At 54.4% G+C, this 13,470-nt stretch overlaps 1 protein-coding gene across 5 annotated transcripts; it reads right to left on the bottom strand.

Annotated features, from left to right (window-relative positions):
• Window positions 1-6,279: 6,279 nt before the first annotated feature.
• EGR3 (early growth response 3) lies at window positions 6,280-11,985 on the bottom strand. 5 transcript variants are annotated; one of them, XM_032855826.1, is made up of 3 exons: window positions 11,559-11,622; window positions 11,078-11,130; window positions 6,280-10,246 (listed from the first exon to the last, which is right to left on the bottom strand). In XM_032855826.1, exons 2-3 carry the CDS (start codon window positions 11,115-11,117, stop codon window positions 9,237-9,239), a joined length of 1,050 nt encoding a protein of 349 aa, XP_032711717.1. In that variant the 5' UTR covers window positions 11,118-11,130; window positions 11,559-11,622; the 3' UTR covers window positions 6,280-9,236. The 5 variants fall into 5 exon arrangements, with proteins under 5 accessions (XP_032711717.1, XP_032711719.1, XP_032711716.1 ...); XM_032855828.1 differs by lacking the exon at window positions 11,559-11,622 and adding an exon at window positions 11,270-11,414; XM_032855825.1 differs by lacking the exon at window positions 11,078-11,130 and having other exon boundaries at window positions 11,559-11,985.
• Window positions 11,986-13,470: the final 1,485 nt, after the last annotated feature.

Here is a 13,470-nt window from a genome sequence, read left to right as displayed (position 1 = left end):
GGTCAAAGAAAGGCGGAGGGAAGAGATTTCTCTTTTCCAGATGCAATTGCTTAGAGAAATCTATAGAGATAATGCCACAGCACCAACATTTGCAACAATCCTGGGGCACCAAGCTCACAGCGAGGGCTATAGTAGATCAAGTGATTTCAGGAATGTCCCATTGGGCACATTCAGGGCTCGGGGTCCAGGTGAGAATATAACTGTATTGGAGGAGCCTGGCCACCCACCAGCTCTTTGCCAAGGCAGGAAACATGGCCAATCCGGCCACAGATGAAGGAGGAAGCTGGCTTGCAAGGAACGATTTCTGTGACAGGAGGCCAAGGGAGATTCCCATTGTGAGACAGTAGGGCAGTAGGAAGAGTCATCTATCTTATGAGGGATTTGGCACCAAGGCAAGTGTCCACAGGAAGGGAAAGGGTTCTTGGGCTGTGGTTCTTGAAGGAGGCAGTTCTTTCTGTCCTTGGCCAAGCTGGGGTTTAGGAATCATCAGTGGCCTCTGAGAGGACATGAGAGCAAGGTTATGAAGACTGCAGCTGGGCAGGGGGGTGGTTAGGAAGCCAAGTGGGGAAGGGTCATCATTGGGGGCAAAGAAGAGAGGCAGACTGGGCAGAGGGAGAAGGACTAGCAGCCCAGCATGAGTCCAGCTCTCTCCCCTTCTTCCTGGCCCCCTTCTGAGCTTGTCCCTGGCCACTCTGGCTTCATGTGGCTCCTTGAATAGTTCCAGAAGGCCACCAGCAGGGCCTTACACTTGCTGTCCCTTCTTGCCCAGATGTCCACAGGACTGCCTCCAGCACTTCCTGCATCTGTACGAAGGCCCCTCTCCAGTGAGGCCACGGGACTGCTCCCTATGCTACCCCCCACGTGATTGTAACGCCCACCCAGCACCTCTCATTCCAGTCACCCTGCTGTATTTTTCTGTAACACATATCACAATCCAACATACGTATTTGTTACCTGCTTCTGCCCTGGACAAGGGAAGCTTTATGAATGGAAGGATGCTGTGTCCCTCAGCACATAGTACGGAGGAAATGAAGTAACCAGCACTTTCCATGGGGCCCTCCACTGAGAGTCTGGATCTGAAGTCCTAGCTCTTCCTTTATTGGATGTGATCTTGGAAAAGTCACAGAACCTCTGGGAGCCTCTTTTTTTTTTTTTTAACCTAGAAAAGAGGGTGTTGGACAGTTAGGGTCCCTTATGGTACCTCAAATGCAGGGGAACCTCTCAAGGCGATGGGATGAGCTAAGGGCCCGGGCTATCTGCGATTCTCTCCTAGATCACCACGGCCAGGACAGCCCTGGATGGTGCTTCTGCTCCCAGACTAGGCTTGGGCTGGGGCAGTTCCCTCAGCCCTGAGGCTGGAAGCTGAGAACTGGCCAGAAGGTAGAGGTCAAGGATGGATGACTAAGAACAAGCCTCAGATCCAGGGAGAGGGACAGACGGGGAGGAACTGGGGCTGCTGCGTTTTATTGAAATCCCCGATAAGGATCAGGAAGCAGGCAACAGCCCAATGACACATTAATTAACTTTGCAGATGATACCGCATCGGGAAAGTGTCATATCCACCCAGCGAAGTGAGAGAGACGAGAGGACCTGGGATGGGGTCAGGAGCCAGCCAGGAAATGGCAACAATGAACAGCAGCTGCAGCCGGGAGCAGACGGGACGGACTGTGTCCTCTGGGTGGACTTGGGGTGGGAGAGCGGTAGAGAGGATCCATTTTCAGCATACAGATGTCCCGCGGAGGGCTGGAGCTGGGGGTGGGTGGTGAGGACCGGAGGTTGCCGCCGCTCCATTTGAACTGGTGTGTGGATCTCTGGCAGACACAGAGCTTGCTTTCTTGCCTCTGTGTTTGGAGGGTGCGGGAAAGGGGACAGGGCAAGGGACGAAGAAAGGAAGTAACATGTACAGAGCATCCACTGAGAACCAGGTTCCATATCCTTTATGTGCTCGGAACTCCATGATGGCGGGCTAAGACCAGAGGAGGAAACTCAGGTTGGGAGAGACTAAGAAATCTGTCAGTGGTCACACCGTAAGCAAGTGGCGGAGCTGAGATGCCAACGGAGATGGAGATGGTGACTCCAGAGCAGGCTAAGGGCCCCAAGGGAAAAGCCAAGGAGCTGGCTTATCAAACCACCTCCCAGGTTTTAAGACGGAGTCTTGAGCAATGAACCAGTGCCCCAAAGGAGACTTTCCTTAGGACCCTGGGGTCACACAGGCACTAGAAATTTTCTGCCTTCCTGCTTGGAGGGCCTGACCTTCCTAAGCAGGGAGGAAAAGGGGACAAGGAAGAATGGAAGACCTTCAGGGGCACAGACCCCCTGGGAGGGGAGAGCAAAACGCTAAGGAATAGAAAGTGCTAGAGCTCTTGCAGCCTGTGCTTGAGAAGAAGCCAACGTGCCTGGAGGCCCCAGTCTGTTCTGGTCACTAATGTCTCTCTCTCTCTCTGTGCTGGAGACAGGGACCTGATTCTTGGTGGGGGTGGCAGCCACCCCAAACAAGACAGGTGTAGAGACAAAGGTAACTTCCCCTCTGGAGGGTTGGGGTGTCCCCAGCCTCAGTGGCGTCTGACATCTCTTTTTCCCCCTGGGAACCAAGAGGTAGAAGCATTCCTAAGACTATAACTAGGAACTCAGTGGGGAACTCAAACAGGGACTCAAGTCAGCTGTCGGCCAGTTCAGAACAGAGCAGTCTGTTTCTGTGTGGGCCATGATGCCACTGTGAAGGCCTGAGGTAAAGATGGCTGTCGGCCCTGGGCAGGCCTCACTGGGAGAGCCAGCACGAAGGACTTGCATTTGTGTTCCAAGCAAAATGAGCAGGGCCCAGAGAACACAGCTGGGCAGTGAGAGGATGGGAGGGTTGTGGAATCACAGAGGCTCCCAGGAATCGGTGAAGGAGAGGCTGTAGGCGCTGGGTGGGCTTCCTGAGGTCCAGGAGAGCAACTTCTTTGTCCCCTGTCCTGGGACCTTGAGAGGAGAGGAAGATATCAGTAACCTGGTGAAGCCCCACATCTTCGTCCTAAGAGGACGTGCAAGGGCCTTCCTGGAGACGAGGCCAAGAAGCAGGCGAGGCAACATTAAAGAAACCACACGGCGGCCAAACTCCCACTCAGCCTCAACATGAGAGCCTTCCTAGTGAGCAGCCAGTACCATCTAGAAGCTTGGGTTCTCTCATTCTTGTTTGCAGCTTTTGGCCATGTTCTGTGTGCTTCAGCTCCTTTGTAAGATTCCTCAGAAACCTTTCTTCCAGCCATCTGCGTGTTTGCCAGAAGGGAAAAAATACTGTTCTCACGCCCAGGTCAGAGGGCTGAGGAGCACTGGGCTCCTGGTGGCCAGCAGAGGTGGAGGCAGGGACTGTCCCAATTTCAAATGCCAGACAAGGCAACCATGACGAGAATGGGGAATCAGGATCCTAGGCAAGTGAGTCAGGGTCTGGTCCCTTCCTTCCCCCGTCATGGACAAGTCAGCTACTTATGAACATGACCTCTGTTCCTTGAAAATGACCAATTGTTGAAAATATGAGAGATGGGATAGAAGTGAACCTTCAAGCAAAAACAGGGGTGAAGTTTCCAGAGCTGGGATTTTGGGAGAGGCTGACCAGGCCAGACATGTCCCCGGCCACTGTGGATGACTGACAGGGGCCTGACTGCTTGCAGCCTTGTCCCGGGGACTGGGGTGGCCAAGGGGCTCCAAGAGTCCCTTAGATCTTTTTTATTCCTCTGGAAACCTCATTCCCATCCATATCAAGAGTGGGTTTTCTAAAAAGAACCACTTGGGATAGATTAAGGATTATGACCTCTTTTGAAAACCACATGGCACCTTTTAGAAAGCCATTTCCCCCCAGTTGTTAAGAATTTGCTAGTATGACTTCTGGTCTCTGGGACACGCAGAGGCCTTGTACTTTCCTCAGGCTTATTATTCCACGGCACCAGGAGGGCCAACCAACTGAGGCCAGGAAAATGTAGCCCACAACCCCTCATCTATGGCAGGCAAGTTCTGGATTAGTAAAAGGGGATCCATAGCCACTGGCCATTAGCCGTTACCTTGCTATCGTCGGGATCTACCTTGCTATTCCTTTTTATATAGTTGAGAAGAATATGTAGACCCACACTTACATCACTACTACCCCCACCATTAGAAAATAAGCCACTCCTTGCCCCCGCTTCTCATGAAGTATCTCCTCCATTGTACCCAGCCCTAGTTCATGGAGTCCAATTTTGCAAAGAGTCATCACCTCCGGTAAAGCCACTCCCAAGACGAGAGAGAGAGAGAGAGGAAGATAGAGAGAAATCCTTTCATTCACCCTAAACACCTTATAGCTTACTTTGGACATAGTTAAGCCCCTTCCATATTTCTATGCCTGATTTTCCTCCCGGCCAAGCTTCCATTGCTTCCTTCTCCTGATAGCTCTATCCAGCCCTTTCCTCTACCATCTCTCCACTTCATCCCTAAGTGTGAAGGTTGAGTTTCCTCTCCCCATACTTACAAAACCCAGGCAGGTTGGGTTGCTGGTATGATGCTATCTGGGACAGCCTTATCTAGCTACAAAGTATGAATCAGAGATTACACCACACAGGGCTGGTGCCAGCCAGGCGGGCTGCCATATTGTCAAGTAACCCAGTGGTTGAACCAGGTTGGGTTGAGTAATATGCACCAATGGGAAGTGAGTTTATTAATCATGCAGCATAGTACACTGTTGACGAAAGTATAACTCTGAGGGCCTGATTTGATTGGAGAAGGTGCAGGTGGGGCCGGATGCTAACTATGAAGACACCCAGTGACGCTATCCTTCTCTGATAAATATGCCCTTGAAAAACACATGGAAATCTGGAAGCAAATATCTAGTTTAGCAAAGAGGTGGGTTATATGCTCAATCTTTAGGGCTTTTCAGCCATCTTGGATTCCCTTTGCTAAAAAAAAAGGATACTTCCTTGTGGCTATAGTTGCAGTTTGGAATTTCGAAAGTGTCATGAGGTGAAAGAAGGGAATTCAAGATGGCAGCCTGTGACCTAGAATTGTGTGGGTGAGAAAATGTAAGATTCCATACAGCATTCTCTTTATTGATCTCACACTTCAAAAAACATTCTTTTCTAAGGCCACGGCCCACCACCTACACTCGGGTCTGCCCTCAACTTCTCAGTAACTGAAGCCAACCGAAATACCACCCACATTTTTCGGGGCAATGGGCCTGACAGGGGCAGCAAGAGCAGTTTCTGAGCAGGGATGCTGTACTCCATTTCTGTCACTGTATGGTTGCTTCAGGCGGCAAGACATGGTCCCCCAGTTGCTGTATCTACGTCTATGTCTATGCAGCGCGCAGACACCGAGCCCCTGCCCCCAAGCTTCAGTGAGGCAGATGACACACAAAATACATAACAGAAAAGCCCAACTGAGTGTTTTAGAGGGCAGGCAGGAAGAAAGGGAGAAAAAGGACTGATCTGTCCAAGGATCATTCTAGAACAAGCTGCAGGAAGATAAAGGATTGTAAATAAGGTGAAGGGAGCAGAGTGGAGCCAGGGACGCACAAAGAAAGTGGGTGGGTATGTATCTCTTTAAGAGAACAGGGAGAAAGCTCTAGGGTTGGCCAATGAACTCAGTCAAGAAAGAGCAAGGTTCTGGGGGAAGAAAGCTCAAAGAGTGGCGGTGGCATCACCTCTATGGGAGATAGAAGTCATAAGATGTGAGGGGTTAATGCTATATAAAATATTCCTTGTATGTCCTCCAAATCTCAGAAGCATTGGATCCCGGGGAGTTCGTAAAAGCTGCTTTTTTTCAGCCAAAACCCTCTTTCCCAGGCAGCTACAAATAGTGAGGCCTGGAGAGTCCTGCCCAAGTGGGGCTGAAGTTGCATAATTTTTAAATCTGATTTTTCCCAATTATCTGACCACAATAGAGCTTCCAATCTTTCTGGTTATCTTGCCAACCGTGAAGAACCCTCTCTCAAGTCTCCACCTGTTTTTCAGGCTTCAAAAGCTGTAGCAAGAGCACTACTCAATGTGGCTCTAGGGATTCCACAGGGTCCTGCTCTGGTGCTCCTTGTTAGCACCAGAGCTATAGTTTAGCCACTAGAAGATCCCCACGTCTCTACCCTCAATAGCCATTAGAAACCAATGAGAAGGGTTCTAGAAGCTTCCAGTCACCAGTTCCGATTCCCACGGGTTTATCTCATCTGCCCGCCTCATCTCTCTGGCAGTCTGAGACTCCCAGCAGCGTGGAGGAAAAATCCTTTTCTCTCAGAACCACTGTAAACACTCGACACTGGGTTTGAAACAGCAGAACCCGCGCCAAATTCTGACCAGCTTCTCATGATGCCAAATTCCAGGTCTCACATTGAGTTTTCAGAGCAAGAGCAACAAAGCCTGGTACAAGAACCTATCAAACCAACCCTCAGCCAAAAACAAAACAAGACAAAAAAACAGGCCAAACCAAAACTTTATACTATGAAAACAAGAAATAAAATAAGGAGATTAATAGGCCGGCTGATTGTCAGCAAACACAATATCTTTACTGTATTAGCATTTGCTCACAGTGCAAATGGTACAACATTACACCATTTCAATATTTCGGTTTTTAAAAATGCTGTTTTCATTAACTATATTATATTGGCATAACAATGTGACAAAGGAGCAAATGAAATGTTGGTGAAGAATTTCACCTTTTCACAATATCAAGCATATTTTTTTAACCTTAGTATAAGGTACTATAAATCCAAGAAATAAAAACATCCACAAAATATATTACATCTGGTTTGTCTTTTTCTAAGTACTCAACTTTATACAAAAGTCTTTCAAAAAATATCATTCCCCATAGGTTTTCCTGTTTAAAACCTGATTTTTTTCTCTCAGTTCACATAAGTTAGAGTGCATTTTCTTTTGTTGTTTTTTTAAAACATGCAGACATATAAAAAAATCTGGATAGCACAACCTTTTGGCAACAAAGTTATTTTTCTCTTAGTTTAAGCTTAAATGTCTGAGAACAGTTTTATTAAAACAAAGGAAAACTCAGATTATCATGCAGTGACATGCATAAACCAGAAGGAGCAAGGAAAAAATATTAAAGGATATTTGATTCCTCCTTCCAGCTTTGAAGTGACCAAAATTTTTGTTTTTAATAATCATCACATTATAAAAAGTATTCAGCAAAATACTGTCTCTGCAAAGAAAGATTTTACCCTTCAGCTGAAAAAATATGGGCCCTCCTGGCAAACTTCATCCTCTTCTCTCTCCTTCTACAAAAAAGTCCAAGTACCTGGAAACTCACAATCCCCCTGCTCTTTGATTTTTTTCCCCTTTCACTAGACTCTTTAGTATTATTTATCCACCACCAAAGGAAACAAAAAACAAACCCAAAGAACAAAAAAACAAACAAACAAAAACCCCCGGTGCTTTTTTTCTTAAAAAAAAAAAAAAAAGTGGGAAACGCATAAAGTGACTTTAAAAACAGACATTCTGTAAACTCCAGACCTTTGTTCCTTCTCTCTGGGCAGCTTAGTGACCGCAGGAGAAATAACGCTAAGAGGGAACAGTACATTCAGTCAAGACTGCTGGAAGCTGTGTCAGAGAGCAACCTTCCCTACTACTCCATTTCAAAAGAGTCACCCCTGTGTGTGGGGGGAGGAAGTGCTAGGGAGGGGGGGGGGTGCCTGAGAAGAGGTGAGGTAGGGCGGGGAGAAAGTGAGAGCTGGGTGCGGAAAAGATAATGCCTCATTTCAGCAACAGGGATGAATGCAAAAATACCCCTATCTTTAAGGAAAATTTGGACAGAGATGTGTGTATGTGTGTATATGCACGTACACGTACATACATATATATGTGTATATACACACACACACATCTATGTAGATACAATCTCATCGGTTAAATTTTTCATAAAAAATAAATCATTTAAAGCTTATATACCTACAAATTCTCTTTACTCCAGTGCGCTGCACTGGATCACCAAGTGCCTTGGAGATTTTATTTTGCTGAGAGTACATGTTGTGTGTTATATATATATATGTATATGTATGTATGTATGTACATGTGTGTATACACACACATGCACACACACACACACACACACACACACACCATATACACAGCTTTGAATTCTACCTGTTGTGTGGGCAGTGACAAAGGACGAAAAAATGAGCCTGCTTTCCCATCACTGGGGAGAAGGAGAAATGGGTATGAGTGAGCGAAAACAGAAAGATGGTGAAATGAGGTGGCTGGTTGAGGCCTGCCTTTCTGGAAGAAGATTTTGAAAGAGATGGGAGAAGGCTTTAGAGAGAAGGGAGAGGAGGGGGAAAAAGGGCAGAGGAGCGAACTCAGCAACACAGCTTTTGGAAAGTGGGGCTTGAGGACATAGATCTGTTACAAGGCAGGTTTAGTGATGGCTGCTCCTTCTCCCCGCAGATCAAACTGCCCTGAGGCCTGAGAGGGAAGCGCTCGGAAAAGGAGGGGTGCTGAGGGGCCACCCCTATACGGCGGTAGAAGCCCCACGGCGGCATCTGAGGCATTTCTGTAAGAAACATGATTTCCGAGCAGATGGAAGACCGTCTCCTCCGGCCACGTGCAGGCCCCCAACCTGGGACATTCCCCCAGCGGCCTGGGGACCCGATGTAGGGAAGAGTTTGGGGTGGACACAGCCCAGTTCAGCTCAAGAGTCTCACACACACATACACACACACGCACACACACGCGTGCGCGCGCGCGCACACCCACACTCCCACACACATAACACTCACGCGAGCACGCACACTCGCGCGGCGCATCCCCGCACGCAGGCGCGCGTGCGTGCGGCGGGCGGCAAGCTCTGCGCTTTGGTGCGCTCCTTACCCCCTCCCCCTCTCGGGTCTTCGAGGGGGAACCGAGGGAGACGTGGGGGGAACCGTGAGGTGCTTGGGTCGGGCGAGGCTTGGGCGGGCCCCGCCTTCAGTCCCCCGCAGGTCCTTGGCGCGGCCCAGCGGCCCCTGGATCAAGACGATCCGCACTGAACAAAGCGGGCTAGACGCCACCTTTCCGCCCCCACGCCTTGGTTAAGGGGGGGGCAGCGAAGGGAGGGCGCCTCCTGCCCTGGCCCCCGACCGTTGGCCGGTGTGAAAGGGTGGAAACGGGGGACATCGAAGGGGAACAAGGGACCTTACGTCCATGGAGAGGCCAGGGCGCGGCCCCTGCGCCTCCGTGGCTAGCTTTCCCCGCTGCTTTCAGGCGAGCAGCTGGGAGACACTGCAGGGGAAAAGTGGGGATCTGGGGGCCCGAGCCTCAGGCGCAGGTGGTGACCACAGGGGCCAGGGACACTGGGGGCGCCGAGGACGCAGAGGGCGCACCCCCCTTCTCCGCCTTCTTCTCCTTTTGCTTGAGGTGGATCTTGGCGTGGCGCTTGCGCTCGTCGCTGCGCGCAAACTTGCGCCCGCAGAACTCGCAGGCAAAGGGCTTCTCGCCCGTATGCGTGCGGATGTGAGTGGTAAGGTGGTCGCTGCGACTGAAGCTCCGCATGCAGATCCGGCACTGGAAGGGCTTGTGGCCCGTGTGGATGCGCAGGTGCCGGGTCAGCTCGTCCGAGCGACTGAAACGGCGGTCGCAGCCCTCCGCCGGGCACGCGTGGGGCCGCTCGTGGAGCGGGGTCTTGCTGGGTCGGTTGGGATACTTGCGGGGCCGGATGGGCTTGAGCGTGAGCGGCGGCTGGGGCAGGCTGCCAAAGCCCGGGTGGATCTGCTTGTCTTTGAACGCCTTGATGGTCTCCAGGGGGGTAATGGGGGGCGGGTTGACCCGGATGGGGTCCATGCCCTGGAAGGGCTTGTGCTCCGGAATGGAGCCCATGTCGTTGGGGTGGTGGTATAGGTTGTAGTCAGGAATCATGGGGAAGAGATTGCTGTCCAAGGCCGGCTTGGCCGATTGGTAATCCTGGGGGGAATAGGCGAGCCCGGGGTTGCCTTGGGGGTCGTGGAAAGACACAGGCTCCGAGTAGAGATCACTGCAGTTAGAATAGGGGGGCAGCGCCGGGTACATGGCCTCCACGTCGCCCTGCGGCGGCTGCACCATGCTGGCCGTGGAGGTCTGCGTGCTGAGTGCCCCTGAGGCAGGGGGCACCCCCAAGATGCCGGCGCTCATGAGGCTAATGATGTTGTCCTGACACCAGTTGGAAGGGGAGTCGAAGGCGAACTTTCCCAAGTAGGTCACGGTCTTGTTGCCCGGGGCTGGCTGGAAGGATCCCGAATAAGAGAGTTCCGGGTTGGGCTTCTCGTTGGTCAGACCGATGTCCATCACATTCTCTGCGGAGAGCGGGGAAGAGAGGGGAGGGGTGAGTGAAGCCGAGACGGCTCCCGGGCCGGGGCGCCCAGGTCCTCGCCCAGGTGTGGAGGGTGCGGCCGGGTGGAGCGAAGAGAGCGCGGGGTAGGAGGAAAGCTGCGCCCGAGCGCAAAGCGGGCGGTGCCGCGCTCCCGGGCGCAACCTGGATACAGCAAAATACTACGGATCGGGGTGTGGAGTGGCGGCTGCACACACACACCACACACGCCGCGCACACACTCACGTATCACACGCGCACACACACACACGCGCGCACGCGAGAAGCATTGTTGTTGTTTCCGAGGTGGGGCGGGCAGGTAGCTGCAGCTACAGGTAGTTTGAGACCCGGAGCGCGCCGGGCTCTCGCTCTCTAGCGCACGGAACTCGGCCTCTTCCCCTAGCCCTGTCCGCGCCGGGACGCCGCGCCTTTCCTTGCCCCGACGAAGCCCCCAGTGCGCACCACGCCCGGGTCGCCGACCCGGAGCGCTTCGACGCTTTGTCCTCGGCACGTAGAGGGGTTCTGCCCGCAAAGGGAGCTCTCCCGCCGCCTTCCCGTGCCCCAGCCTTCGCCAGGCCTGGAGGAGCTTTCCGCTCTTGCTGCAGGGGGGAAAGCCCAGCCTCAGCTAGCGAGGGTGGAGGGCGGCCGAAAACCGGCCCGCGTTTCCATGGCGGGAGTGGCCGCTCTTCCCAAGCCCCGTGGCTGGGGGATCGCCCCCCGTGATGGCCCCCGCGCGGGTCGACCCCCCTCCCTCTCCCCGCCGTCCCCACACCCCCACGGCTTTGCTGAACGCCCCGGAAAGGCAGCGTCGCAGTACCTCTCCCACCGCGGGGACTCCACGCCGCACATGGCTCCATCCCGGGTGGGAGGCTGAGGGAGTAAGGGGGGAGAGCGCGGGTGAAAGGGACGCTGGGCTCCTCCCGGGAAAGGGGGCGACAGCACCACGCCTTGCGCGCAGCCTGGCGATCGCGCCCCCTAAGTGGAGAACCCCAGAGCCGCTCGCACCTACCTCCCTCTGGTCGGCGGCTGCCCCCACCCGGGAGAACCGAAGCCTCTACCGTGGCGTCGCCAACCGAGCCTTCCCGATCGGGGAGGGCGGGAGGAGTGGGTGGGAAAAGCAACTCGCCCCCCGGAAAATCCCCAGCGCGCCCCCCACCTCTCCATCCATCCATCCATCCATCCATCCACCCATCTATCCATCCATCCATCCATCCATAGATCGCCAGCTCGTTCCCTCCTCCTCTTCCTCTCTTCCCCTCTCCTTCCTCGCTGCCTCGCCGCCTCCCCGCCGCCCTTACCTGTAGCCATCTGATTATAATGGGCTACCGAGTCGCTGCTGCCAGAGAAGAGGTTGAGCGCGCTGGGGATCTCCTCGGGGTACAGATTGTCAGGCAGTTGGTTTAGCAAACTGCTCATGGTCACCGGCAGCTTCTCGGCGAGTTTGCCGGTCATAGCACTCCCGAGCTGCCGCCGCCGCCACCGCCGCCACCGCTGCCGCTCGCTCCTAACGCAGCTTCCAGGCAAGCGGCATCCGAGAGGCGATCCGTGGTGCAGGGGAAAAGCATGCGAGAGGGAAAGTTCGGGGGGAGGGGGAGGGAAGAGGGGAAGGGGTGGGCCAGGGGAGGGGATCTTCTCTTTTTGGGGTGGGTGGGAGATAGGGCAAAAGGGGGTAATCCTCTTGGGTGCCTCAGCTGGTGCCGTAAGAGGCTGGGGGGGGGCGTGTGCGGGGGGTGGGGGGGCGGCCTGGGCTGGGGGAATCTCGGCCCGAGGGGGTTGGATGCGGCCTCAGTATTGATCTCACAAACAGATGCGCGCCGGCGGCCCCCCCGCCCCCCCGAGCCGCCACCGCCACCGCCGCCACTGCCGCCGCCGCCGCCTCTGCCGCTGCTGCTGCCGCTGCTACCACCACCACCAGCCCCGCCGCTTCCTAGCAAGCTCACTGCTGCCCAAAAGCTCCCAGCCAGGGAACTCCACCAGCCTATTTATCTGAGCCCCGGGAAAGCTCCGTGACGTAGCTGCCCATATATGGACAGACAAAGCCCAGCCGAAGGGGCGCGACGTCACAATGGAAGCTCCTCACAATGGAACATTAGAAAGCAGGAAGCGGGCCGCAGCCAACATGCGGCGCCCGCAACGCTCGCGCACCTTAAGAAAATGAGAGAAAGAGAAAAATAAAATAGAAGAATGAAGGAAAATTCGAGACGAGAGAGGAAAGAGGGAAGCATCGGATCGCAAAGAGTAAAGCGCTCGGCGCGGAGTTGAAAAAGCAGTAACTGCCTGTGTGTTTATAGGAGGTCTGCACTCTGGGAGCGCGCTTGTACCGCGGGGGAGGGGGCTGAGTTGTTTGCAAGTGGCCTCCAACACCCGAGCAGGGAGAAAGGGAATTGGAACCACCCGGTGAGGTCCCTTTGCAGCCTAGGAACTTCTGGGAAGCCCGGAAGATGTGCGCTCCGACCCCGCTCCCGCCGCTCCTCTCGCATCTAGGACCCTGCCTGAGACTGACGGACTGGGAGCGCGTCCCTTCGAGGAGGATTCCAGCGGGCCAGGGGTCGCAGATCCAGTATCCCCACCACTTTCTGGCGGCTCTCGCTCCGATTCTCCGCCCACACCCCTGCCGCTCCCTGGGGCCCTGACCCTGCGCTGACTCCCCGCCGAGCGCAGCGGCTGGAGACCTTGGTGGCTAAAGCGTGGCTGCCTCGGAGGCTAGAGCCCCGCGCTTTTGGGGTTGGGGGTGTGCGGTTTGGGTGGCAAAGAAGTAGGAATGAAGTTGAGGGGATAGGAAACATGTGCACCAAATCCCTGATGATTCCCTAACGGTTCCAAAGCACCCCTTTGGCCACGGGATGGCAGGAGGGCCCGGCAGGCCCAGGCGCTGTCGCTGTTTGTTGCTGCCTGCGAAGGGCCCGCCACTGAGTTGCAGCAGGAGCAAGCCGAACCCACAGTCTCTGAGCCACCTCCTCTAGTCTCTGCCCTCCCCCTCGCCTTCCACAGGGCTGTCCCCATCGCTGCCTGCCGGCGCCCTGCAGTCAAGGGCCTCCTGTTTGCAGACCGGAACGCTGTCACCTCCCGGAGCGGCAGCAGATCCCGGGGGCGGCTGCTACGTTCCCCGAGGCCTGCTCCGGGAGCGCGCGCGGCCGGGCCCCGGGAGAGCGGGAGGAGAGAAAGGGAGCGTGGGGGAGCGACCCCGAATCACACCGGCACCGGCTTGGC

This window comes from Lontra canadensis, unplaced genomic scaffold, assembly GCF_010015895.1.
Source record: "Lontra canadensis isolate GAN:19392208 unplaced genomic scaffold, GSC_riverotter_1.0 scaffold10, whole genome shotgun sequence".
Lineage (NCBI taxonomy): Eukaryota > Metazoa > Chordata > Mammalia > Carnivora > Mustelidae > Lontra > Lontra canadensis.
The sequence above is the reverse complement of the archived record's forward strand: the minus strand, read 5'-3'. Positions and strand labels throughout refer to the sequence as shown.

Bases quoted from the DNA above. Each gene is read 5' to 3' on its own strand.
- EGR3 (XM_032855825.1), bottom strand. From the start codon at position 11,712: ATGACCGGCAAACTCGCCGAGAAGCTGCCGGTGACCATGAGCAGTTTG. The intron at 10,247-11,558 runs GTAAGGGCGGCG...CGCTCTCCGCAG, and splicing joins TTATAATCAGATGGCTACAG to AGAATGTGATGGACATCGGT.